This window comes from Chiloscyllium plagiosum, unplaced genomic scaffold (genome assembly GCF_037043375.1).
Source record: "Chiloscyllium plagiosum isolate Xiang-an unplaced genomic scaffold, Cpla_swu_hap1 HiC_scaffold_2, whole genome shotgun sequence".
NCBI classification, from domain to species: domain Eukaryota; kingdom Metazoa; phylum Chordata; class Chondrichthyes; order Orectolobiformes; family Hemiscylliidae; genus Chiloscyllium; species Chiloscyllium plagiosum.
Genome location: NW_028270140.1, coordinates 116224534 through 116252001, shown reverse-complemented (window position 1 = coordinate 116252001; position 27468 = coordinate 116224534). Strand labels below are relative to the sequence as shown.

Sequence of the window (27468 nt, the reverse complement as noted above, 5' to 3'; positions counted from 1 at the left end):
CTCCGTATTTTGTGCAATAGCCTACCGTGTGGAACCTTATCAAACCTTAGTGAAGTCCATACACACCACATTAACCGCTTTATCTTCATCCAAATGTTTTGTCACCTTCTCGAAGAACTCAATAAGGCTAGTGAGGTACAACTTATCCTTCACAAAACCGTGTTGATTATCCCTAATCACAATATTCCTTTCCAGATCATAAATCCTATCTCTCATAAGCTTTTCCAACACCTTAGCCACAACCGAAGTAAGGCTTACTGGCTTATAATTACCAAGGTTGTCCTGACTCCCCTTTGTAAACAAGGGATCAACATTTGCTAACCTCCAGTCTTCTGGCCCTACTCCTGTCGACAATGATGTCATAAAGATCGAAGCCAAAGACTCTGCAATCTCTTCCCCGGCTTTCCAGGGAATCTGACAATAAATCCTATCCAGCCCCAGGGTCGTATCTATTTTCAGATTTCACAAAATTGCTAAAACCTCCTCTTTGTCAACCCCAATCCCATCTAATCTTGTAGCCTGTATCTCCATATTCTCACTAACATTGCCCTTTTCTAATGTGAATATTGATGAAAAGTGTTCATTAAGTGCTTCCCCCATGTCCTCAGATTCCACACAAAACTTTCCAATACTATCTTTGATTGGCTCTAATCTTACTCTAGTCATTCTTTTATTCCTGATACACCTATAGAAAGCCTGAAGGTTTTCCTTGATCCTATCTGCCAACAACTTCTCATGGCCCCTCCTGGCTCTTCTTAGCCCTCTCTTTAGATCTTTTCTGGTCAACTTATAACTCTCAAGTGCCCTAACTGAGCCTTCATACTTCTCTCTCACATAAGCCTTCTTCTTCTTCTTGACAAGAGCTTCAACTTCTTTCATAAAAGATGGGTCCCTCTCTTAACAGCTACCTCCTTGCCTGATAGGTATATACTTATCAAGGACCTGCAGTAGCTGTTCCGTGAATAAGCTCCACATTTCAAGTTTGTCCATCCCCTGCAGTTTCCTTCCCCATCCTATGTATCCTAAATCTTGCCTAATCGCATCATTATTGCCTTTTCCCCAATTATACCTCTTTCCCTGCAGTATATACCTATCCCTGCCCATTGCTATTGTAAATATAACTGAATTATGGTCACTATCGCCAAAGTGCTCACCTACCTCCAAATCTAACACCTGGCTGGGTTCATTCCCCAGTATTAAATCCAACATGGCATCTCCCCTTGTTGGCCTGTCTACAAAGTGTGTCCTGCACACCTGAAAACTGACCCATCTAAACTACTTGAACTACAGTATTCCCTGTCAACAGTGGGGAAGTTAAAGACCCCATTACAACTACCCTGTTACTCGCGTTCCTTTTGAGAATCACTTTTGTCGTCTTTTCCTCTACTCCCCTGAAACAATTCGGAGGCCTATAGAAAACACTCAGAAAATTTAAAAGGCATCTGGATGGGTGTATGAATAGGAAGGTTTGAGGGGGATATGGGCCAAATGCTGACAAACAGGACTAGATTAACTTAGGATATCTGATCAGCATAGATGAGTTAGACTGAATTGTCTGCTTTTGTGCTGAACATCTTTCCAACTCTACTCTTTTTCTCAATATATATTTGTCTAGTTTCAAATTTCATGTTAGTTGTTCTTTCAGCCATTCTATGCTGCTTTTTTGAAATTATCTGATTTTCTGGCCTACCGTTAATCTTCACTGTATACTTTTTCTCTCAATTTGATACCATTCTTAACTGTCTTAGCTAACCACAAATACTTATCTCCAACCAAACTGACTCTTATGAACCAAGATCATTTCTCACTACCATACTGATCTCAGCAGTTATTAACAGAGCTACTTTACTTACTTCTTCATTAATGCTGTCCTTCTGAAATGTCAAATATCCTTGGATATTTATTTTCCAGCACAGCTCATCCTGCCACCACATCTCTGTAACACTGATCATAGTATGCTCATTTATTTCTATACATTCTATAATTATTTTCTATAAAAGTTGCTTTATTCAGATATTGAGCTTGATATGTCCTTTTACCATTTTTTCACTGTAGCGACCTGCTAGGTTAGTGAACAGTTGCACTTATACGGTCTCTCCCTTGCTGTCACACTCGGGTTATCATTACAATAACGCCAGCCCCCACCCTCCCCAAATTTAGTTTATGTAGATTAATTATATTGATAATATTAACAAAGTCATATGAAGAGCTCAGAGTGGGAAAAAAAAAAGAAAAACAGAATGGTAACTTACTTCAGTTGGGGCACTTTGGCTGTCAGGTTGGTGCCCACCTGCCTTTTCAAATGATTTCCTTTTTGCAGCAGGTAAAGTACTTGTTTCTGTTTCCTCAGGATTTTCCTCAGATGGGGTTGGTCTTTTTCTAGCAAACTTTGGAAGACTCACGCAGGGTTTCAGAAATGTTGTCCTTTGAGGTTTGGTTGTGCTTTCACTCTCAGAGGGTTTTTTAGATATAAACGATAAAAATCCTCGCGGTTTACGTGCAGGTCTATTGAAAACCAAGAAGTTCATTATTAAAGATAAATAATTTGATTTCTTCCATTGGATTGTGGGAAGACAGAAGATTAATATTCTGCATTAAAATTCTATAAATTATGCAAATTGAATGAATATTAAGTAAAATATCTAAAGTTAAATAAAACTTTGCAGTTAATTTTATATATAAGCTAAAAAGTTCAGTAGTTCTAATTTGAGTCAGATTTCCAACGTTACCGACAACTAAAGTTCAGATCAGTTTAAAAAAAAGTGGTGATGTAAGTTACTAAATTACACGATAGAGAAAAGATAGTCTCCAAATGAGAACAGTTGTGAATAATTGGTTGATCAATGAGACATCTTGGAAATTATTTAGCAAAAGGCCTTCATTAATATGAACACAACAAGTCAAAGGAAGGAGGTCAATCACAGACTATAGTTCATGGTCTCTCATCAGTAAATTGAAACAATCTTTTCTCTTCATTTCTCATCTTCATGCCAATTCCAATGTATCTAAAGCATGGATTTCCTGTGTGTCAACCATAATCTTTCACAATACATGCGATGCAAAACAGCAATTTAGTCTATAAATAAAACCCTGTGAACCATTAAGCATGGCCAGAGCATAGAAAAAAGATTGCAGTGTGTATTATTTGATCTAAATAAATAATCAGAAATAATAAACCCATGTCAGGATTCATTGAATAAAAATAAAAGCTTCTGTTTAAAGCAAAAATTGTCTTTGAAACAACAAACATTGTACTCATAAATGGAAACCTTACAAGTTGAAAGAATTTGCGAATGGAGAATCAGATGGATGATCAAGTCAGGTACCATAGGGAACCATACCAATTTTAAATGACATCTAACGAAACTCACGGTACTGTTCACATTAAGTCAAAGAATTTTAATTTTTGAAAAAATTCAATAAGTTCACTGCAGAAGCAGATATTGACCAAATGACAAGTTTCCACTTAATCTTCAGTTAAACAGAAGGGAGGAGAGAACGGTGAAGTTGCTCATGTCCAAGAACTTAGGCTAGGAATTAGCATCTCTAGGCTAGAAGTCAAAACAATTAAACAATTGATTTTCACTAGCAGAACTGCTTATGAAAACTTGGCAACACCACCAGCATTAGGCTAATCTCTAAGTCACACACCATCTTGACTGGGAATTATAATCACTTTTTCTTCTGTGTCAAAATTCTGGAACTCTCTTCCTAACAGAGCTAGTGAGTGTCCCTACACCTGAAGGACTGTAGTGGTTCAAGGAAATTGCCCACTGTTACATTCTTCAGGATAATTAGGGATAGGCAGCAAATGCTGCCCACTTCACAGAAGAATAAAATGAGGTCCAATCTCAGGGTAAACATTACTTCTCATAACTATGGAAACGTCAAAGAGATCAAAAACAGTCACAAAAGAAAGCAAAAAATGTGGTATAAATCAAGACATAGGGCAAAAGCACTGGCAACTGTACAAGACATTGGTATGGCCACATTCAGAGGACTGTGTACAATTCTGGTTACACTGCTACGGGAAGGATGTTAATAAACTGGAACGGGTGCAAACAAGATTTACCCGATATTACTGAGGCTGGAAGGTTTGAGTATAAGGAGAGGCTGAATAGGCTGGGGCTTCTTTCCCTGGAGCACAGGCTGAGGGGTGGTGTTGTGTAGATTTATAAAATCATGAAGGACATAGATAAGTGAATAGCCAAGGTTTTTCCCCAAGGTAAGAGAGTCCAAAATTAGAGGAGATAGATTTAAGGTGGGGGTAAAGATTTAAAAAGGGACCTGACAGGCAAAGATTTTACAGAGACTGGTGTGTATGTGGAACGAGCTGGCAGAGGAAGTGGTAGAGATACATACAATTATAGCATTTAAAAGACATTTGGACAGACACATGGAAAGAAAGGCTTTACAGGGACATGGCCAAACATAGGAAAATCAGACCAGTTCAGTTTAAGAGACCTGGTCAGCATGGGCGAGTTGGGCTGAAGGGCCTGTTTCCAAGCTGCATGACACTCTGACTTTGCAACTAGGTCAGACAACCACAGACAGACAAACAGAGAGAACAGCACAAAGAAAAATGATTGGATACAACATGATCATGCTTATCCATACACTGGAAAGAATGTTCAAAAGGAAGAGGAAGACATTAATCTTACTCAAGCCAAGGAGGGAGACCAGGATATGGACAGACAGAACCATACTATATCAAATATCACACAGAATGGTACAGCACTTCCATGAATGACAGAGGACAATCCCCCCACATGGGGGTCAAGTGAACCAAGTTGTGGCAGAATTTCAATTCAGCTTAGCCTGAGAGATTTGGACATAGTGATAGCCAAGGTGGTGAACAGACGGTGATAAAGTTGCTAATGATAATAACAACAACATGCTGAAATTATGTAAACCAAGAAAGAAAACACTTGGGAGAAGGCACAAAAAACAATTATGCAAATGCTGTAGTAACTGACCATTTTACCCTGATATTAGAGGGGTAGAAAGAAAATTTAATAAGAGACTTGCAAGTGAAGAACATGCGTTAGACACTATACGAGAGCACTATATTCAGTAATCTAGAAATAAATAAGTCTATAAAGAGTGTTACAGTCCTTAAGATGTGAGCAGTCCTTACTCTATGGTAGAGAAACTCAGGATGTTAGAGATTAAGAGTGGCAGCTTTGTGAAAAGGGATCAGTCTCAAGGATAGCCTCATAGACATCCACATCCAGAAACCAAAAGGTAGAAGATATCAAAGCAATATTTTCCCAATTTTACCTTGTTAGACTTGTACTAGAAGTTGAAGCTTTTTCTTGCGTACTACTTTCAGATTGTTCTGCTGTCATTCCCATATCTGTATCCACCACTGCACCCGCATGTATGTCTGCTGCTTGAGTCTGTGTAGAATGTCCTGCTTCAGTGGTAGCTGCATGTTCTTGTCCGTCAGTTTGATCCTGATTGTGGAATGCAGATTCTGGCTTTTGTTGTGAAAAGTTCATATCAACTGACAAACTACATGCTCCTTCAGCATGTAAAATATTTCCAGAAGGTGAATTTTTTGGAGTTTTTGGAAGTTTCAGAGCATTTTTATTTTTGCTCGTATCAAGAGTACAAGTAGCTCTCTTTGTAGGAATATTTGGTTTCACTGTGAGTTTTCCTGCAAAGAATAAAGACCCAAGGTAAATAGGAAATAATCAAATTTTAAACAATGGATCGAAATCACAAGAACTATGCTTCCTAAACCATGCAGAACATCGCATACCAGCTACACACTTAAAATGTCACCAAACTGATAATTACATTAATTACATATGCACTCTGGTAGAGAAATCAATAAAACCCCATGAATAAAAGGTGTGACACCAAAGCAGTTAAATTATCAAATAAATTTCAGAAAGTGCAAAAAAATCCAGTTTGAATTTCTGAACAAACTGATCTCAATAACACTGTTAGTTATGACGAGTTAACACAAACTCAAGATTAGTGAGTGGGACTAAGTTGACAGAAGCACAAAGAAAAATGATTGGATACAACAGTGTGATTCTCCAACTGTTCAACAAAATATAGTGGAAACAACCAGGATTAAGCCTGTTCTCAAGTCCATTGTTGCACCAATTGGACAAGTTAGTTGAGTAAATCCACTTCTGCAAGTGTTCAGCATGCAGAAATACTTTAAAAATAATTCATTGTGAAATTAGCTAAGTACCTCTTCTTATCTGTGAAATAGACTTTTTTATTTCTTTAACTGAAACAGAATGTGTCTCAGTCGCTGCTTCAACAGGAACAGGATTGCCAACACTCTCCAGGGGGGTAGATGTGAAGCCTTCTGTGGATTCCAATTGAAGATTCATTTCTTCAGCACCTATGAAGAACAAATCAGAACACTTTCAAAATAGGCCATACCTGGTTAAACAAAAACAACAAACATGAACACAGTGTCAGCAAGATATGGAGGTTATCACTTAAAAAAACATAGAATCCCTACAGTGTGGAAACAGGCCCTTTGGCCCAATAAGTCCACACCGACCCTCCGAAGGGTAACCCACCCAGACCCATTCCCCCTATCTTATATTTACCATTGACTAATTCACCTAACCTGCACATCTTTGGACTGTAGAAGGAAATCAGAGCACCCAGTGGGGGCCCACACAGACACGAGAAGAATGTGCAAACACAGTCGCCCGAGGCTGGAAGCGAACCCAGGTCCCTGAAACTGTGAGGCAGCAGTGCAAATATGAATCCTCAGCTTTCAAATCGTAGCTACTCTCCTGGGCAGAGTGGGGACTGAACCCACAACCTTAGCATTATTAGCAGCACGCTCTAATCATCTGAGCTAACCAATCTACATAACTGGGTACAATTTCTGCTTTGAATACAAATAATGGGACGCAAATTGTGTTTGGTCAAATGAAAAACATTTTAGATAGATGAAACATAGGGCATGATTTAACCAGAATATGAAGAGTCTAGATTTAGCAGCGAGACACAAAGTTAGGCGCAGGGCGGAAGAAAATCATGTGCCAGCGTTCCACCTTCTTACTGACTTTTACCCAAGTTCATGTTCATTAATCTAAACAGGGTTATACATTATAAAGTGATTCAAACATTTGCTAAAATATTCAATAAGTTTTTTCGAGAAATGAAATCTAGTCAATGCTTTCAAATATTTTCACACGATTCTGAGAAATAAGGTTATGATGTTCAATCACAAAGAACCAATTATGACAATCATACTTCCTTTCCAATTTGTAACAGCAGGAAGGCAACATGAAAATATGAAAATTATTACCAACATGTAAAAATACTGCCATTATACTTCAAGTAAGAAAATTGACTTACCAGAATTTATCATACCACTTCTTATAGCTGCTGGACATTCCTATATAAAAGACATAAAAGAGTTATCAAACTCGATGAAAGAAATACAGGACAAAAGATTAATAGGAAGTAACTAATGTGTTGTAGCACTTGATATCTTGCAGAAAGGAACTTATTTCTTGCTCATCAATTCTGAAGAATGGTAACTTTTTTCCAATTTGCCAAGAAGTTAATCAATACAAGTTCAGTATTCTGGAGTGTTGTACATGATTTTTTAAATTCCTTTACCAAAGTAAGTAAACAGTCCCTTCTTGGTATGGAAGCACTATGGAAAAAGAACTTGTAGCTACCTACTTGCTGTTTAGTTACTCAAGTTAACATTGCTATGCTCTTACACATTAATCATGCCAAGCACTGAAGCTCAATTCTCTAGTCTCAAATTCACCACACTTGGATCAGGAATTGTGTTGTGCAGGTTATGGCATCCCACACACTGGTGTGGGTGGGTGCAGGCGGCAGGTGGTTTGATAGTGTTTGCAGAGAGAGACAAAGAAAAAGGAAAGCCCACGCTTTCTTGAGCGGGACAAGGCAGCAAAAGGTTGGGAATGATGCAGCAATCAGCAACCATCCAAAACATTGTACTTTGGCAACTACTTGTGATGTTACTGATAGGAGCATCACAGACACTGCATTTGCATGTTTCAAGAGTTATACCCACACACAGTCATGGCAACACCAAATCCAGTCATTAAAAAAAGGTCATTCATGTGGGTGGTGACACACAGAAGTGGTTGTATTACATGAAGCCACACACACACACACACACACACACACACACACACACACACACACACACACACACACACACACACACACACACACACACACACACACACACACACACACACACACACACACACAGCAGCAAAGGCACAAGTCTAGGAAGAGGAGAATAACTACCAATTAAAACATCTGGAATACGTTTACCCAAGCACAGTACACTGAACACCAGTAGCTCTACTTCACACACTCCATCTGTGAACCACAGTACAAATCAGTCTTCCTTTCAAGTCTTCAGAGTCAAAATACAGTGAGCAAGAAAAAAAGTGTACCTCAAGTGAAGTAAATATGGCTAATTTTGATGGAGCAGTCCCTTCATTTAATTGAACCCTTTCTGTTGCTTCCTCATTGATTGATATCGTTGCTGGACTCTTTTTAATAGGAGGATCTTGTTCATCATCAAAAGCGGGAGCTTTTCTTTTCCTTTTCATCTGTCCTAAATTTGATCTTGGCACATTTGAGCTCCATTGTTGTTGTGTACTTTCTGTACATCGCACAGCTTCTGACACACTAGATACTGTGGGTGCCTCCACTGGTGGTTCAGGGCTGCATGCAGGTGCATAACTGTTAAAATAAGATCTCTTACTTTAAATATATATTTTTGGTACAATATTTGTATTATAAACATGGCCATTTTAAGGATTCTGCACATTTGGATCAAAGATGTTTAAAGTGCATGACAAAACAAGTTAACATTTCAGGTTGATGAAAATTCAGCTTATCTTCCTGAAAGACTAATTCACTTTTCGTCTCAAAAAATGCTACCAGCTCTCTCCAAAAATGTTTCTGTAGTTTTTAATTTCAGATTTCTAATATCCACAGCATTATGCTTTTAAAGCACAATGCAAATGAAAACCATTGAAAATTCACCATATCTACATGAGCTCTTGACTGGACCAATCAAAACCTAATCCAAAAACAAAAAACAGAAGTTGCCGGGAAAACTCGGCAGGTCTGGCAGCATCTGTGGAGAGAAAGTAGAATTAATGTTTCGGGTCCAGTGACCCTTCTGAGACCTGCTGAGTTTACAAAGCAAATTTTGTTTTTGTTTTTGACTTCCACTATCTGCAGTTCTTTGTTTTGTTCTTCAAAAACTCATTTCATTGTCTTTTATTTTTCTCTTAGTGCTACATAGGTAGTTTTCCTCAGTGGCTGCATGCTTAACTGGAAGCTGCTTGACAGCCCAGACTTATTTTGCAAAGGATACTGACAATCTAGAGGCAGAAAAAAAATCTTTAACCCATCCGTCTCAGCCAAACATTGCATCAACTGAAAGTGCAGCACCTCCTGAGAAGTCACCAAGCTTTCTGTCTTTGGGGATCAGATATTATAGTAATTAATGCAAACATTAATTACATTGATATATTGCTGCTAATACAATCAAACTTTGATATTAAAATTTGGGATTTAGCCAAACATACATTAATGCCAATAATAGCTTTTCCACTCCTCTAAGCTTAGGAAATCAAGCAAAACACCAAACTGGAAAATAAATTGGAAATAAATAAACCAGCCTTTGTGAATGTGACGGCCAGGAAGTATAGTTACATATATACATTCCAGCTGTTACCAGCTCAAGCAGCTATTCACCTTTTTCTATTAATTAAGTCAGAAGTCACACAACACCAGATTATAGCCCAACAGGTTTATTTGAAAAAAACAAGCTTTCGGGGCGCTGCTCCTTCATCAGGTAGCTAGTGGGGCAGGATACATAGGGGACAGAACTGATGTGATGTATCTACTTTGGAAATAACGACAGTCTGACTTCAGGTTGGGACAAGACAGACTCTAACTTCACACCTTTAACGCACTGTCTGAGCGGAGATGTCACTTTTTTATTATATACTGATAAAAGCTTAAGTTATCTCAGGGCAGTAAATTCTGGCAGTTACAGATTAATCAATCAAAACTGCATCATCATTCTAGGTGATTATAGACTTAACAGCCATCTAAGTTTGTCTAATAATCACATCAGTTGTATAACACTGATGTTTTCCTTATAAATTCTGTGCCCTATTTATCCTGCCCTACGAGCTACCTGATGAACTAGCAACCCTACAAACGCTTGCATTTTCAAATAAACCTGTTGGAATATAACCTGGTGTCATGTGACTTCTGACTTTGTCCACCCCAGTCCAACACCAGCACTTTCACATCAATTGTTAAAGACAGTGGTTTGAATCTGAATAATTTATTCAACTCAAGCCATCTTCAGTATTAGTATGAATGTTGTTCAGGGCCTTGGAGTACTGCATAGGTTTTTATCTCCTTATTCGAAAAGGATGTAATTACATTACAGGCAGTTCAGAGAAAGTACGTTGCATTTACTCTTAGGATGAAGATGTTACCTTATAAAATAGAAATTGTACAGGTTGACTATACCCAGCAGAGTTAAAAAGAATAAGAAGTGATCTTACGTATAAAATCCTGAGGAGACTCGATATAGTGTGTACCAGGGCAATGCTTTCATTTATTTACAAGACTAGAACAAAGGGATCCAGTTTTGATTTTAAAAAAAAAAGAGGTCTTCCATTCATGACAGAGACAGGTTACATCTCAATCCTGAAAATAAAGGGCTTACCTTGCTGTTTCAGTAACCTCAGCATTTTCTGTTGGCAAGGGAAGGACTGATTCAGCAATCGTCAAGGTGCCTTCTGAAACAGGAGTGAAGGAAGCAGAAGAAGCACCATAATCCACTAAGGAGTAGGCTGGTATCTCAACTAGGGTTAATACAAATGTCTCTTCATTTGGATTTCCCATTGCCATCATGTGCTCTAAAACAAAAGTAACAACAGGGTCACAGAATTACAATTGAAAGTGCAAAACAAAGCCTGGATTAATTTGAAATTGACCTATCTACAGTTTTTGAAAAAGGCCACAAGATAAATATTATTGGTACAGTTACAGTGCTACATACCTGTCAATCCTCCAGGCCTGCCTACAGGCAAAATAGTAAAACTTCACTATTTGCTATCCTGATCCACTTAGTAATTACCATGAGTACTTGGCTAAAAGCACAGGCTGCTTTGAGAAAACTTAAGATAATGCATTTGTCTACCTAATAGCACAAATTAACTCCTCCATGAAAAATACTTCATACTTGTCTTGTTTCAGTTGTTAATGAATACTTCACATATTAGCCACCTAGGATTAAGCTTTGAATGAATACTGGAACAAATTTGACAGAATTCACAAAATTTCTGAAATTCCAGTAATTAAACACTTTTACTAATTGACAAATCATTAATTCATCTTCTTCAACTATTCATCTTCACAAAGTCTTCAGCAATTGCATCAAACGTCAACATCTAATGAAGTAATAAGCATAGGATGTCTAAAACACATTAGGGGCAAAATTAGGCATGCAGATTTCCAAAATGTGCTGCTGGTAAATGAAGCAGCAAAGTTGAAGCATATTTTTGTAAAATTGATCCTATTCTTGAAAAAAGCTTAGCAGGAAGAAAAAGCAAACTATATTATTAGACACTGATAGTCAAGGAATGGCACTTAGTTCATCCATACAGAATGAGCTTAATGTCTCTTTATTGTAGAATCAAGTTGATTCTTCAATGATTCAAGGGCTTTGTCTCCATAATTTTATGTTTTTAACTTTGACTATTTTGAAACTATTGCTTACACTCGATTTCTGAGTTAATTTAAGTGATTTTAATCAGGCCCCACAACGGTTTTCTGATTTTAATTGTCTATGGTGATCAGCCTAGATTTCAATACTTCAACAGGGGAATGGAGTTGGAGTGTAAGGATTATAAGATGAAATGTATTATAATTACATGGAACAAATAGGATAGACCAATATTTATCTGTTGTACACTCATAATATTGCAAACTTTTCCTGTGTGTACTCTGAACTCTCCAGAATCACCTCTCAAATATTTCCTTACAAAGCAAAAACCACTCTTTCCACCTGGCTCACAACTCTAACAGGGATGGCTGGTTGAGATTTGTATAAATGCCACACAAAGAGCATATGTGCATAAACAGAAAGCCAACATTACTGGTAAGCAACAGAAATCAGAAGCACAAAGACGTGCTGTGGGAAATTTAGAAACATTTTTAAAATTTATAATTTTTTAAAATGAAAACTAATGCAAAGCATTCCAAGTTGTCCTTTTTGGCACTGAACAAAATGATGCCTGGTTCCTAGTGCTGTACTTCTCCAATTTCCATCCCAGTGGCAGAGGTATGCTTGCTTACTGCCAATTCCAGCACTGTTCTTTGTTGCTACTCCCATCAGTTCTGCTTTTTCAGCCAAAACCTCTGCCTCTCTTGTCCCCAATATCCCAGAACCCTCACTGTTGCTGACATCACTGTGCTCGGAACATAATGATGTCAGTGGCATGTGCACAAACACTTCCTGTGGCCTCTCCAGGAATGAGGAAAGTGTCCCCAGCAGGCTAAGATAAAAGGTAGGGAGGAGGGACTGCATGTCCTTGGTGGAGTGGAAGGGAGGGGGAGTTGAAACGTTGAGCCCCGGGGTGGTTGGTCTGGGTGTCCCAGAGGTGTTCCCAGAGGTGTTCCCTGAAACGTTCCGCAAGTAGGCGGCCTGTCTCCCCAATATAGAGGAGGCCACATTGGGTGCAGCGGATGCAGTAAATGATGTGTGTGGAGGTGCAGGTGAATTTGTGGCAGATATGGAAGGATCCCTTGGGGCCTTGGAGGGAAGTAAGGGGGGAGGTATGGGTGCAAGTTTTGCATTTCTTGCAGTTGCAGGGGAAGGTGCCGGGAGTGGAGGTTGGGTTGGTGGGGGGTGTGGACCTGACGAGGGAGTGACGGAGGGAGTGGTCTTTTCGGAACGCTGATAGGGGAAGGGAGGAAAATATATTCCTGGTGGTGGGGTCAGTTTGGAGGTGGCGGAAATGACGATGGATGATAAGATGTATATTGAGGTTGGTGGGGTGGTAGGTGAGGACCAGGTCCTTGGACTCCTCCATCGCCAGACCATAGCAACACGATGGTTGGAGGAAGAGCGCCTCATCTTCCGCCTAGGAACCCTCCAACCACAAGGGATGAACTCGGATTTCTCCAGTTTCCTCATTTCCCCTCCCCCCACCTTGTCTCAGTCAAATCCCTCGAACTCAGCACCGCCTTCCTAACCTGCAATCTTCTTCCTGACCTCTCTGCCCCCACCCCCACTCCGGCCTATCACCCTCACCTTGACCTCCTTCCACCTATCGCCTTTCCAACGCCCCTCCCCCAAGTCCCTCCTCCCTACCTTTTATCTTAGCCTGCAGAACACACTTTCCTCATTCCTGAAGAAGGGCTCATGCCCAAAACGTTGATTCTCCTGCTCCTTGGATGCTGCCTGACCTGCTGCGCTTTTCCAGCAACACATTTTCAGCTACCCAGAGGTAGTGTCAGCCTAGATTATTTATGTTCAAATCATGAGTGGAGCTGAAATGATCAACCAGTTCAGAGACAAATGATAGCTGACCATTCAATCTCCAATTTAAGCATCCAAAAAACACGTATTATATCAATCAAAGAATGTATTCCTAGTTATCAGTTAAAGGTGCAATGCTGGAAGTTTAGATACCATTTACATATCAGGAAGGAATACATAAGATGTAATATAAACTCCTTACTAACAGGTGTTGCAGTACAGTTATCATATAACTAGACTCGTAATCCAGGGAATGAGAAATTAAACTCCAGGCAGCAGTTTGAAAAAAAATTCAACTTTTCTTTGAAGTGCTCAGTAAACCACTCAGTAAGTAACAAACTGCTACAGTATATATGTTACAGTTGAGCAGCTTTGTAGAGCTATGAGAGATAAGCAATAAATACCAGCCTTGCTGGTGACATTTAATCATAATTATGATTTATTTTAAACAAAAATTGTAACCCACTGACAGTAAACTTTTTCCCTCCATTTTTAATTTCAAGCAGTAAACTTACAAGAGTGAAAATGGAAAATTAATTTTTAAAAAGCATGCAAACTTACCTAAGTTTTCCTCAGAAGTGTTCAACGTCTCCTGGTGTTCTGAAGTTTGAGCTTCTGTGATATTAATCTGTAAACATCATTTAAAAGTGAGTTTGAAACGATATAAAGCAATTCATTCTTCCCCTCTTTAATGGTAGGTGTTGATTGCAGTAAACAAAACAAATTTGCATATTTTTGCACCCCTAACAAAATTTTGCCTGGAAAGGAGGATAATCCAAGCTTGTCATTACTCCTCAGGACAAAAGCAAACATCTACAGTGAAGGTTCTATTTTTTCATCAGTTGCGTTTGAACTTATTAAGTCTGCATAAAAGTGCTGCTAAGGTCAGACTGCAGATTGCACTCCTCAAAGAATTTGTTATTCTTTCTATTTCCTTTTAGTCAACTTCAAGCAGATATACATTCAAATACATTCAGTACAGAATGGCTCAATGAGTTTGTAACACCAAAACTACACTAAATCTACATTTGTCTCACTTCCAGCACTAGGCACATTGACTTGAATGTTATGACATTTTAAGTGCTTATCCAAGTATCTTTTAAAGGTTGTAGGGTTACCCACCTCAACTACCCTCCCAAGCAGTGTACTCGAGACCATCACCACCCTCTGGGTGAAAAAGGTTTTCCTCAAATCCCCTCTAAACCTCCTGCCTTTCACTTGAAAAGTGTGCCCCTTGTTACTGACCCTTAAACTAAGGGTAATTACTGTTTTCTATTCATACTGTGCCCGCCCCTCATAATTGTATACAGTTCTCTCAAATCCTCCCTCAATCTTCTCGACTCCACAGAAAACAACCTGAGTTTATCCTGCCTCTATTCATAGCTAAAGTATTCCATCCCAGGCAACATCCTGATGAATCGCTTCTGCATTCCTTCCAGTGCAATCATATTCTTTCAATAGTGTAGTGACATAGTACCCTAGGCTGTGGCTGAAACAAATTCTTGTATAGCTCCAATGTAACCTTCCTGGTCTTATAATCTATATGTCAACTGATAAAAGTAACCTGTATGCCTTATTAACTACACTATTAATCTGCCTGTTGCCTTTACGGACCTGTGGACAAGTACCCAAAGATCTCTCTATTCCAAAGAGCTTTCATGTCCAGCCATTCATTGAGTACTCTCTCTCGTCTTGTTACTTCACACTTGTCACCTCACACTTACCTTGTTTCAATTCCCTCTGCCACTGATTAGATTCCTTACAGTATGGAAACAAGTCCATAATGACCCTCCAAACAGTAACCCAACCAGACCCATTCCCCTACCCTATATTTACCCTAGCTAATGCACCTAACACTATGGGCAATTTAGCATGACCAATTCACCTGGTCTGAACATCTTTGGACTGCGGGAGGAAACCGGAGCACTCAGAAGAAACCCTCTCAGACATGGGGAGGACATGCAAACTCCACAAAGACAAAACCTGGGTCCCTGGTGCTGTGAGGCAGCAGTGCTAACCACTGAGCCACCGTGCCGCCCATCCGACCAATTTGTTTATATCCTCCTGTAGTCTAAGACATTCTTCCTTACTGTCAACCACCCGGCTAATCTTTGTGTCACTCGGAAACTTATTTGTCAAACGCCTCATGTTTTCATCTATATAGTTATTTGTATTGCAAACAAAAAGGGACCATTCATTCCCTCCTCTTTGCTCTTCTAATTGCTTTCATGGGATCCCCCTGCAATTTGTATAATTCTTTATAGCCTCCATTGATTTTCTTCCTTTGTACCTGTTACACTTCTCTCTTTTACTTCTTATCCAGTCCTGAATATACCTATATACCTAGGGTACTCTGAGCTTGTTGCTCCTATGTTTCACTCTGAAGAGAAAATGTTGGGCCAGTACTTGTTCTCCAAAAGCTTTTTTGAACAAATTCCACTGTTCTGTGTAGATTTACCCTCAAGTAGATGTTTCCCACTCTACTTTTTCAGATCTTGCTTTATTTTCATAAATTCATTCAGAGATGTGGGCTTTGCTGTATTTATTGCCCATCTCGAATTGCCAGTTCAGTTGGATCCCCTCTCAATGTTCTCAACTCAATGAATACAGGCTGAGTCAAAGTACTCTGCCCTCATACAACAAACCTGTCAACCCAGATATCAGTCTGCTGAATCTTCGCTTACCTCCCACTGTGGCAAGTATTTTTTCTCCAGCAAAGAGACCAAACTTGCATACAGTACTCCAGGTTTAGTCTCAGCAAAGCCCTACACAGCTGCAGTAAGATATCCTTGCTCCTATACTCAAACACTTTGGCAAAAAAGGCCAAGTCACTGAATCCTGGAGATTATCACCAGAATCTTAACCAGACCAGCAATGTGGTTCCAGCAAGTCAGCAGCTCGATATTCTACAAGGAGCCTGAAGCTCAGCCTCCCACAAGCCTTTCCACCATTGAAATGTACATGTGAAGAGTGTGATAGAATGTTTTCCATCTCCTGGATAAGTGTAGCTCCAACAGCATTCAAGAAGGTTGACATCATCCAGGAAAGGATTCTCTCTACCAGCTTAAGCATTTGCATGCTACACAACCAATGCAGCATAGCAGCAGTATGTACCTTCTGTAAAAAGTTCTGGAATTTCATCCCAAATGTGCGAGTTTCAAAACACAGATTACAGTACATGAAGCAGCTCAACATCACGCTCTCAAGGGCAAGTATATAAAAAAGGCTGGCTTTCCCAGGGACACACATAGCTTATTCATTAATTTAAAACAAGCAAAACTAATCTATAAGTGAACTCAGTATTATTTTTGAAAATCAGACAAACCTGTTGGGAGTAACCAAAATATGAAACATCAGCATTTGATTCTGGAGCCTGTATGGATAGCTTTGCATCAGTTCTCTGACACGGACTCAACGTGGATTGAGTGAGGTATGCAGAGGACATGCCCAATTGTGCTTCTTGAATTTCAGATGTTGTATGTAGTTGATCATGTGTTGGAGACACACTAAAGAAAGATATGGCATCAGTACAAACAAGAAAACCAAGTCTACAATGTCTACTCTATTTTAAATATTTATTTGTTAAAATGTGCAAACATACCCTGAAGCAATTATCCAAATAATACATCTGATTATCATTAAATGCTGTAAGAGTATCCTCTTTTACCTTGCACTCAGATACTCAGTTCTAGCATCCAGTTGCTTAATTCTTTCAAGTTGCACTTCATCTTCCACCCATTGGTCTTGTTGCTTAGATAGTGATAACTGTTCACCCAGATGCTGAGTCCTACTCCGTTTTTTATCCTCCACACACAAGTTTTGTTGTTCAGGTAACTGTTCAACCACATGCTGAGTTTCACCACTCAGATACGCAGTCTTAATCAGTTGCTCTTTTTCATCTTCCACACACTGGTTCTGTTGTTCAGATGTAGATAACTGTTCACCCATATGCTGAGTCTCATCACCCAGATTCACAGTCCTACTCAGTTGCTGTTCTTCATTTTCCACACTCTGCTTCTGTTGTTCAGATATTGATAATTGTTCAACCACATGCTGAGTCTCATCATTCAGATACTGAGTCCTACTTAGTTGCTCTTCATCTTCCACGTATTGATCTTGTTGTTCAGATATTGATAACTGTTCAACCACATGCTGAGTCTCATCATTCAGATGCTGTGTCCTACTCGGTTGCTCTTCATCTTCCACATATTGATCTTGTTGTTCAGGTATTGATAACTGTTCAACCACATGCTGAGTCCTACTCAATGGCTCTTTATCGTCCACGTATTGGTCTTGTTGCTCAGGCAGTGTTAACTGTACAACCACATGCGGAGTCGCATCATTCAGATGCTGTGTCCTACTCAGTTGCTCTTCATCTTCCGTGTATTGATCTTGTTGTTCAGGTATTGATAATTGTTCAACCACATGATGAGTCCTATTTAGTTGCTCTTCACCTTCCACGTATTGATCTTGTTGTTCAGGTATTGATACCTGTTCAACCACATGCTGAGTCTCATCATTCAGAAGCTGAGTCCTACTCGGTTGCTCCTCACCTTCCACATATTGATCTCGTTGTTCAGGTATTGATAACTGTTCAACCACATGCTGAGTCTCATCATTCAGAAGCTGAGTCCTACTCGGTTGCTCCTCACCTTCCACATATTGATCTTGTTGTTCAGGTATTGTTAACTGTTCAACCACATGCTGAGTCCTACTCAATGGCTCTTCATCGTCCACGTATTGGTCTTGTTGCTCAGGCAGCGTTAACTGTTCAACCACATGCGGAGTCTCATCATTCAGATGCTGTGTCCTACTCAGTTGCTCTTCATCTTCCGTGTATTGATCTTGTTGTTCAGGTATTGATAACTGTTCAACCACATGCTGAATCTCATCATTCAGATGCTGTGTCCTACTCGGTTGCTCTTCATCTTCCATATATTGATCTTGATGTTCAGGTATTGATAACTGTTCAACCACATGCTGAGTCTCATCATTCAGATGCTGAGTGCTACCCAGTTGCTGTTCTTCATCTTCCACACACTGGTTTTGTTGCTCAGGTATTGATAACTGCTCAACCACATGCTGAATCTCATCATTCAGATGCTGTGTCCTACTCCGTTGCTCTTCATCTTCTGTGTATTGATCTTGTTGTTCAGGTATTGATAAATGTTCAACCACATGCCGAGTATCATCATTCAAATGCTCAGTCCTACTAGATTTCTTTCCATGCCCCACGTCTTGTTCCCCAAGTATTGACACCTTTTCACAAGGATGCTTGGTCCTATAGCCCTGGTGTTCAGTTTTGTTCATTTGCTCTTGATTTCCCACACATTTCTCTTGCTCGTCAGGGAATGACACCTTATCACTTGGTTGCTCAACTGAAACTTCCTCCATGGTTAGGTCCTGTTTATCAGCTTCTGCTGTAGCCAGGTGGAGTTGCAAGGAGTCACCATGATTCTCCTTTGTTTCATTGTCTGGAAGTAAAATCAGAAGCTATTAACACTGAGCTCTGAGGAAGGGTCACTTGACCAGAAATGTTAACTCTTACTTCTCTCCACAAATGCTGCCAGATCTGCTGAGCTTTTCCAGTTGTTTCGGTTTTTGTTTCTTATTTACATCATCTGCAGTTCTTTCTGTTTTTAACAGTTAACATTTCCCTGCACCAACATTTTCAGTACTGGAAATACTGCCAGGAATACTAAGTAGTGTATTCAGCAGTTAAAAAAAAAAGCACTTAAAAGGTTAATCACTTTTTGTGATCTTAAATGCATTATGTCATTTAATTCCAAATTTAAAAACAATTATTTCAAGTACTTTAAGTATTTTAAGGGGCAGCACGGTGGCTCAGTGGTTAGCACTGCTGCCTCATAGCACCAGGGTCCCAGGTTTGATTCCAGAGTCGAGCGACTGTCTGTGTGGAGTTTGCACATTCTCCCCATGGCTGCGTGGGTTTCCTCCAGTTGCTCCGGTTTCCTCCCACAATCCAAAGTGAGCAGGTCAGGTGGATTGGCCATGCTAAATTGCCCATAGTGTTAGGTGCATTAGTCAGACAGAAATGGGTCTGAGTGGGTTACTCTTCAGAGGGTCGGTGTGGACTGGTTGGACCGAAGGGCCTGTTTCCACACTGTAGGGAATCTAATCTAAAATCATAAGGAAATTGCTTTACAAAACAAATTAAAATAAATAGCATCTACTTTTATCAGAACTACACTCTGCTCTTAAACATATATCCATGCAATCACTAACTCTAATTATAATATCTGCCTCTAAATTACTCAGCCTTTGGGGGAGATACTAAATGAATATTTTGCATCAGTATTTATTGTGGAAAAGGATATGGAGGATATAGGCTGTAGGGAAATAGATGGTGACATCTTGCGAAATGTCCAGATTACAGAGGAGGAAGTGCTGGATGTCTTGAAACGGTTAAAGGTAGATAAATCCCCAGGACCTGATCAGGTGTACCCAAGAACTCTGTGGGAAGCTAGAGAAGTGATTGCTGGGCCTCTTGCTGAGATATTTGTATCATCGATAGTCACAGGTGAGATGCCGGAAGACTGGAGGTTGGCAAACATGGTGCCACTGTTTAAGAAGGGTGGTAAGGACAAGCCAGGGAACTATAGACCAGTGAGCTTGGCCTCGGTGGTGGGCAAGTTGTTGGAGGGAATCCTGAGGGACAGGATGTACATGTATTTGGAAAGACAAGGACTGATTCGGGATAGTCAACATGGCTTTGTGCATGGGAAATCATGTCTCATAAACTTGATTGAGTTTTTTGAAGAAGTAACAAAGAAGATTGATGACGGCAGAGCAGTAGATGTGATTTATGTGGACTTCAGTAAGGCGTTTGACAAGGTTCCCCAGGGGAGACTGATTAGCAAGGTTAGATCTCATGGAATACAGGGAGAACTGGCTCAAAGGTAGAAGACAGAGGGTGGTGGTGGAGGGTTGTTTTTCAAACTGGAGGCCTGTGACCGGTGGAGTGCCACAAGGATCGGTACTGAGTCCTCTACTTATTGTCATTTACATAAATGATTTGGATGTGAGCATAAGAGGTACAGTTAGTAAGTTTGCAGATGACACCAAAATTGGAGGTGTAGTGGACAGCAAAGAGGGTTACTTCAGATTACAACAGAATCTGGACCAGATGGGCAAATGGGCTAAGAAGTGGCAGATGGAGTTTAATTCAGATAAATGAGAGGTGCTGCATTTTGGGAAAGCAAATCTTAGCAGGACTTATACACTTAATGGTAAGGTCCTAGGGAGTGTTGCTGAACAAAGAGACCTTGGAGTGCAGGTTCATAGCTCCTTGAAAGTGGAGTCACAGGTAGTTAGGATAGTGAAGGCGGCATTTGTATGCTTTCCTTTATTGGTCAGAGTATTGAGTATGGGAGTTGGGAGGTCATTTTGCGGCTTTACAGGACATTGGTTAGGCCACTGTTGGAATATTGCATGCAATTCTGGTCTCCTTCCTATCGGAAAAATGTTGTGAAACTTGAAAGGGTTCAGAAACGATTTACAAGGATGTTGCCAGGGTTGGACGATCTGAGCTACAGGGAGAGGCTGAACAGGCTGGGGCTGTTTTCCCTGGAGCGTTGGAGGCTGAGGAGTGAACTTACAGAGGTTTACAAAATTTTGAGGGGCATGGATAGGATAAATAGACAAAGTCTTTTCCCTGGGGTCGGGGAGTCCAGAACTAGAGGGCATAGGTTTAGGGTGAGAGGGGAAAGATATAAAAGAGACCGAAGGGGCAACTTTTTCACGCAGAGGGTGGTACGTGTATGGAATGAGCTGCCAGAGGATGTGGTGGAGGCTGGTACAATTGCAACATTTAAGAGGCATTTGGATGGGTATATGAATAGGAAGGGTTTGGAGGAATATGGGCCAGGTGCTGGCAGGTGGGACTAGATTGGGTTGGGATATCTGGTCGGCATGGACGGGTTGGACCAAAGGGTCTGTTTCCATGCTGTACATCTCTATGACTCTATATGCATACAACTGAAAACATTGCTGCAAAGAACCAGTGATGTCTCAGACAAGCAAGTTTCTGGTTAACTTCAATACACATCTTTTAGAAGAAGATACATATTTAACCAAAATAGGTTTTTTATATACTTTGCTTACCATAATTTGACTTCTGCAATGTTGTTTCAGATGGTTCTATAGAGTTCTGTACAGATCTACTCTCTGTAATAGGACACATCTTTTTAGCATGGCTTCTTGAAGTGGTTTTACTGAGGTTGGGTTTTGGTTTTAAAAATCTGCATCTTTTTATGACTTGGTTTGTCTGTGAACTCATCTGCTCAGTGACTGAAGAGCTACTAATAAAAGAAACAGATTCTTTTTAGTATCAGCCCAGATGAAAATACGTTTTTTAAATTATCACTTAAAATATAATTTTGAATAATTTCTACGCAGTGAGAAATCTAGATGAAAGCCCAAAATTGGAAAATAATCATTCTAAGCATACAACATTTTAAAAACATTGGAAGAATGAAAAGGGAACTGCAGCAGACCCAATAGTAGAGAAAAGATGATCATGAAACAGAACCAGTATGCGTGAAGGTTAGTGACAGTAGAGGTAGTTTACAAGTTCGACAATAGTAGTAAACTCAGAGTTTTAAGTAAGAAATAACTAAAGCTTATTACAAAGTCAATTAATTAAATGTGAAGAACTTGATTCTCCCCACAGGCTGGGCAAATCAATTGACAAAGGTGGTCTGGAAGATGAACTTCTAAAATGTTTTCTCGACAGCTTCCTGCAACAGCATCTTGTGGGTTCAACAATTTAAGATCTGGTATGGTGTGATAAGACAGGGTAATCAGTAATGTTATAGTAAAGGGACCTCTGGGGAGAGAATTATTCAAATACAATTGACTTCCATATGAACACACAAGTTTGTATCTTGAATTTTTTAAAAAACTCGTAAAATTTTTTTAAAAACTGATTAACTTAGCATAAGAGGCATGGTTTATGTGTAAATAGGTTTAAAAATGATAGCATATAAAGATATTATTCAAAACTTCAAACAAAAGAATTGTTCTATTGAAACAACAAAACCTCCGTGCGAAAGTTTTATCTGAGGCTTAAGTTAAGGATAACATTAGCGTCTTTAAAAAAAAGGTTTATAATGTTGTCGTGAACAGTCGAAAACCTGGGAATTAGGGCTACCGCAAAGTTTATCACACGAAAAGGCAGAAGCAGAGTTAACGAAGAATATAAAGAATATAAAAATGGATTGTAAGACCTTTCATAAGTATATAAAAGGTACCTAAAGTAAATAATGGATCCTTAAAGGCAGAAATAGGAGAAATTATCATGTGGAATTTGGAAATGCCAGAGATAATGAACAAATGGATGCAGGTTTGCTCGATGACCTTCTCCTGCGTGTCTCTGTTTGGCTTATCCAAGGATGGATGTGTTGTCCCAGTCGAAGTGGTGTCCTTCCTTGTCTGTATGTAAGGATACTAGTGAGAGAGGGTCACTAGTATCTCTCTCTCACTAGTATCTTTACATGCAGATAAGGAAGGACAACACAGCCATCCTAGGACAAGCCAGAGACACGCACAAGAATTCCTAGAAGCATGGCATTCCAACCAGAACTCTATCAACAAACACATCGCATTAGACCTCATCTATCACCCCCTGAGAAAAAGAACCGGAAATGACATCACCAACTCAAAGAAACCCAAACATATAAATCAGCAGCAGTGCTTCACCTGGAGGCCCACTGAAGATGTTACCTGGTATGGTGATGAAACGTCTGGAAATGAACCTTCCAGCTCAGCGAGCAAACTTACATCCACAACCTCAACCTTAGCTACAAATCTTCTCAAAACATGATAATGAACAAATATTTTGTGACTTATATTATATAACAGAGAGAGAAGATAACCAAGTGACTAATGAAAGTGAGTAACAAAAATAATATCAGCAATGAAAAGCTCTCAGAGAAAATTAATATTCTAAAAATTGACACATCCCAGTATCTCTTTGCCTCTAGTTCAGGATTCCAAAAGAGGTAATTGCAGAGATAGTGGTTATGATTTTCTGAAATTCTTTATATTCTAGAACAGTCACAACAGATGGAATCCAATATTGAGGAAGTCTTTACAATACATTTTGAAAATTGCAGTACCATCAGACAGACCATGGATGGCAGTTTGTACACTGTAACTAATGGGGTGCCATAAGGCTCAGCACTGAGGTTTCCACAATTATAATCTATCATTAATGACTTAGACAGAGTAACATATTCAAGTTTACACATGATAAGCAAACCATAAATGTAAACTTTTGAGTAAGGTACAAAGAGGCTGCAAAGAGATATGTGCAGGTAAAGTGAATTGGCAACAACTAAAGGGCATAGGGACATAAGCAGATCATTCAGTCAACCAAGCCTAGCACACCATTCATTAGAATCATGGCTAATTGAATACTTCAATGCATTTTTTCCCATCCAAATTACCCTGGTAATCAGAAATTTATCAAACTCTACATTGAAGATACTCAAAGACTGAGCTTTCAAAAAATTTGAAAAATTCAAAACCATGAGTAAAAAAAATTATTTCTTATCTGACACCTTAGTGGCATTCCCATTATTTTTAAATTATGCACCTCGAGTTCTATACTGTCCCATCTATCCTGTCTGCAGATTATAAAATAGTGAAGTGTGAGGTCCTTTAGAACAAGAAAGCAGATAGAACATAAAACAGAAAGCAGCCCTTCTGCTCACCATGTCTGTGCCGACTATGATGCTATTGTAAACTAATCCTATCCACTTTCACATGGTCCGTAACCCTTTATTCTTTGTTTGTCTAAATGCCTCTTAAGTTTTGCTAACTTTATGCTTCTACCACGTCCTTGGGCAGTACATTCCAGGCAGCTATCATCATCGGTGTCAAAAAACAACTTTCCTCACACATCACCTTTAAACTTTACTCCTCTCACTTTAAACCTATGCTCCCTAGTACTTAACATTTCTACCCTGAGAAAAAGACTCAGACTATCCACTCTATCCATGCCTCTCATAATTTGATATACTTCTAGCAAATCACCTCTCAGCCTCTGACGCTCTAGTGAAAAAAATCCAAGTTTGTCAAACCTCCACTTACAGGTAATACATTCCAATCCAGGCAACATCCTGGTAAAACTCTTCTGCTCCCTCTCCAGAGCCTACATGTCCCTCCTATAATGCAGTGACCAGAACTGCGCACAGGATCTCAAATGTGGCCTGACGAAAGTCTTACATAGTTGCAACATGACTTTTATATTCATACGGCAGACCATATGCCTTCTTTCTCGTTATCCACTTATGTCACTCTCGGGGAGCTTTGGTGTTGAACTCCAAGGTCCCTCTGCACATCAATGTTCCTAAGAGTCGGCCATTTACTAGATACGTTCCTCTTGCATTTGATCTTCCAAAATGCACCACCTCACACTTGTCTGGATTAAACTCCATCTGCTATTTCTCTGCCTAACTTTCCATAGGATCCATATCCTGCTGCATGTTTTTGAAAAGTTTGAAACATTTAAATAATAATGCTTGGAGATAATTGATTGCCATAGATGGAAAACAAAATTAACATGCAGATACATCAACCATTAGCAACACAATGGCACATTGGCTTGTATCGCAAGCAGATTACAATACATGAACAAGGAAACCTTGCTACAATTCTATAGGGCTTTCGTGAGACCACACTTGGAATATAATGTACAGTTTTATCTCCATATCTAAGATTGGATATATTTGCCTTGGATGTGGTAAAGCCAATGTTAGTTACACAGGTACCTGAAATGAACCGGTCGAAGGCAGAGAGTGGTGGTAGATGGTAAATATTCAGCCTGGAGCCCAGTTACAAGTGGAGTTCCGCAGGGATCAGTTCTGGGTGCTCTGCTGTTTGTAATTTTTATTAATGACTTAGATGAGGGAGTCGAAGGGTGGGTCAGTAAATTTGCAGATGATACGAAGATAGGTGGAGTTGTGGACAGTGAGGAGGGCTGTTGTCGGCTGCAGAGGGACTTAGATATGATGCAGAGCTGGGCTGAGGAGTGGCAGATGGAGTTCAACCCTGCCAAGTGTGAGGTTGTCCATTTTGGAAGAACAAATAAGAATGCGGAATACAGGGTTAATGGTAGGGTTCTTAGTCAGGTGGAGGAACAGAGGGATCTTGGGGTCTATGTACATAGATCTTTGAAGGTTGCCACTCAGGTGGATAGAGTTTGTAAGAAGGCCTATGGAGTATTATCGTTCATTAGCAGAGGGATTGAATTCAAGAGTCGTGAAGTGATGTTGCAGCTGTACAGGACTTTGGTTAGGCCACAGTTGGAGTACTGTGTGCAGTTCTGGTCGCCTCACTATAGGAAAGATGTGGAAGCTTTGGAGAGGATGCAGAGAAGATTTACCAGGATGTTGCCTGGAATGGAGAGGAAGTCGTACGAGGATAGGTTGAGAGTTCTCGGCCTTTTCTCGTTGGAACGGCGAAGGATGAGGGGTGACTTGATAGAGGTTTATAAGATGATCAGAGGAATAGATAGAGTAGACAGTCAGAAACTTTTTCCCCGGGTACAACAGAGTGTTACAAGGGGACATAAATTTAAGGTGAAGGGTGGAAGGTATAGGGGAGATGTCAGGGGTGGGTTCTTTACCCAGAGAGTGGTGGGGGCATGGAATGCGCTGCCCGTGGGAGTGGTGGAGTCGGAATCATTGGCGACCTTTAAGCGGCATTTGGATAGGTACATGGATGGGTACTTAATCTAGGTTAGACGTTCGGCACAACATCGTGGGCCGAAGGGCCTGTTCTGTGCTGTATTGTTCTATGTTCTATGTTCTATGTTCTATGAAAGACCTGTCCACTGATGAGAGGCTGAGTAAACTGGGCCTACTTAACATTATAGAAAAGCCTCCCGAAATGTGTCATCACACGTCTGCACAAGTTGACTAAAAAATATAAAAGATTCTGAAAAGGTTTTAAAGAGTAGACACAGAGGTTGTTTCCCCAGTTGGTCAATATACAGTCTCTGGGACATGATCTCAGGATAAGGGATCAATACATGAGAAACAAGTCAAGGAAAAACTTCATTTCATGTATTGTGGACCCACTGTGATGAAGGTGTACTGTACCTTTAAGAGAGTTAAAAGCTAACACCTGACAAGATATAATGTAACATTTGGTCGAACAACTCGATTAGCTGGTTGCCTGGAGACGACAAAACAAATTCAAATTAGGTCAGTTTAAATTATATCTAAAAAATAACCAAACTCCAATCAAGTTTGAATTTAGCATATTGACAATCTTAAAAGCCAATGACACAATCCGATGCTTTGGGAACATACGACTGGAGAAAATTGAACAGTTGGGAGAAGAACTGCCAAGCCACCAGCATCTGCAGACTGTGCAGAGAATAGCTCTCTTAAAGGTACCTTTATCAATTAGTAACCTGTGAAACAGAAATCCCCAAGACGACGACGACCAAGGAAGTTATTAAGAGAAGATTCAACATCTGGCTGGTTTTGAAAATTTGAATTTTGGTAAATCTTTGGCCACTGTTGGAATATTGCGTGCAATTCTGGACTCCTTTCTATCGGAAAGATGTTGTGAAACTTGAAAAGGGTTCAGAGAAGACTTACAAGAATGTTGCCAGGGTTGGAGGATTTGAGCTATAGGGAGAGGCTAAATAGGCTGGGGCAGTTTTCCCTGGAGCACTGAAGGCTGAGGGGTGACCTTATAGAGGTTTACAAAATTATGAGGGGCATGGATAGGGTAAATAGGCAAGTCTTTTCTCTGGGGTCAGGGAATCCAGAACTAGAGGGCATAGGTTTAGGGTGAGAGGGGAAAGATATAAAAGAGACCTCAGGGGCAACTTTTCCACACAGAGGGTGGTATGTGTATGGAATGAGCTG

At 39.9% G+C, this 27468-nt stretch overlaps 1 protein-coding gene across 1 annotated transcript in view; it reads right to left on the bottom strand.

The window, feature by feature from the left end:
* The window catches only part of LOC122558916 (uncharacterized), a 98913-nt gene that overhangs the window by 8034 nt on the left and 63411 nt on the right, over nucleotides 1-27468 (bottom strand). The window contains exons 21-30 of the mRNA XM_087999957.1: nucleotides 21686-21882; nucleotides 17229-19035; nucleotides 16887-17067; nucleotides 14123-14189; nucleotides 10742-10934; nucleotides 8433-8724; nucleotides 7342-7381; nucleotides 6209-6364; nucleotides 5281-5659; nucleotides 2253-2505 (exon numbers count right to left, since the gene is read on the bottom strand). Coding sequence (XP_087856083.1) covers nucleotides 2253-2505; nucleotides 5281-5659; nucleotides 6209-6364; nucleotides 7342-7381; nucleotides 8433-8724; nucleotides 10742-10934; nucleotides 14123-14189; nucleotides 16887-17067; nucleotides 17229-19035; nucleotides 21686-21882 — 3565 coding nt within the window. The remainder of the gene's footprint in view (nucleotides 1-2252; nucleotides 2506-5280; nucleotides 5660-6208; nucleotides 6365-7341; nucleotides 7382-8432; nucleotides 8725-10741; nucleotides 10935-14122; nucleotides 14190-16886; nucleotides 17068-17228; nucleotides 19036-21685; nucleotides 21883-27468) is intronic.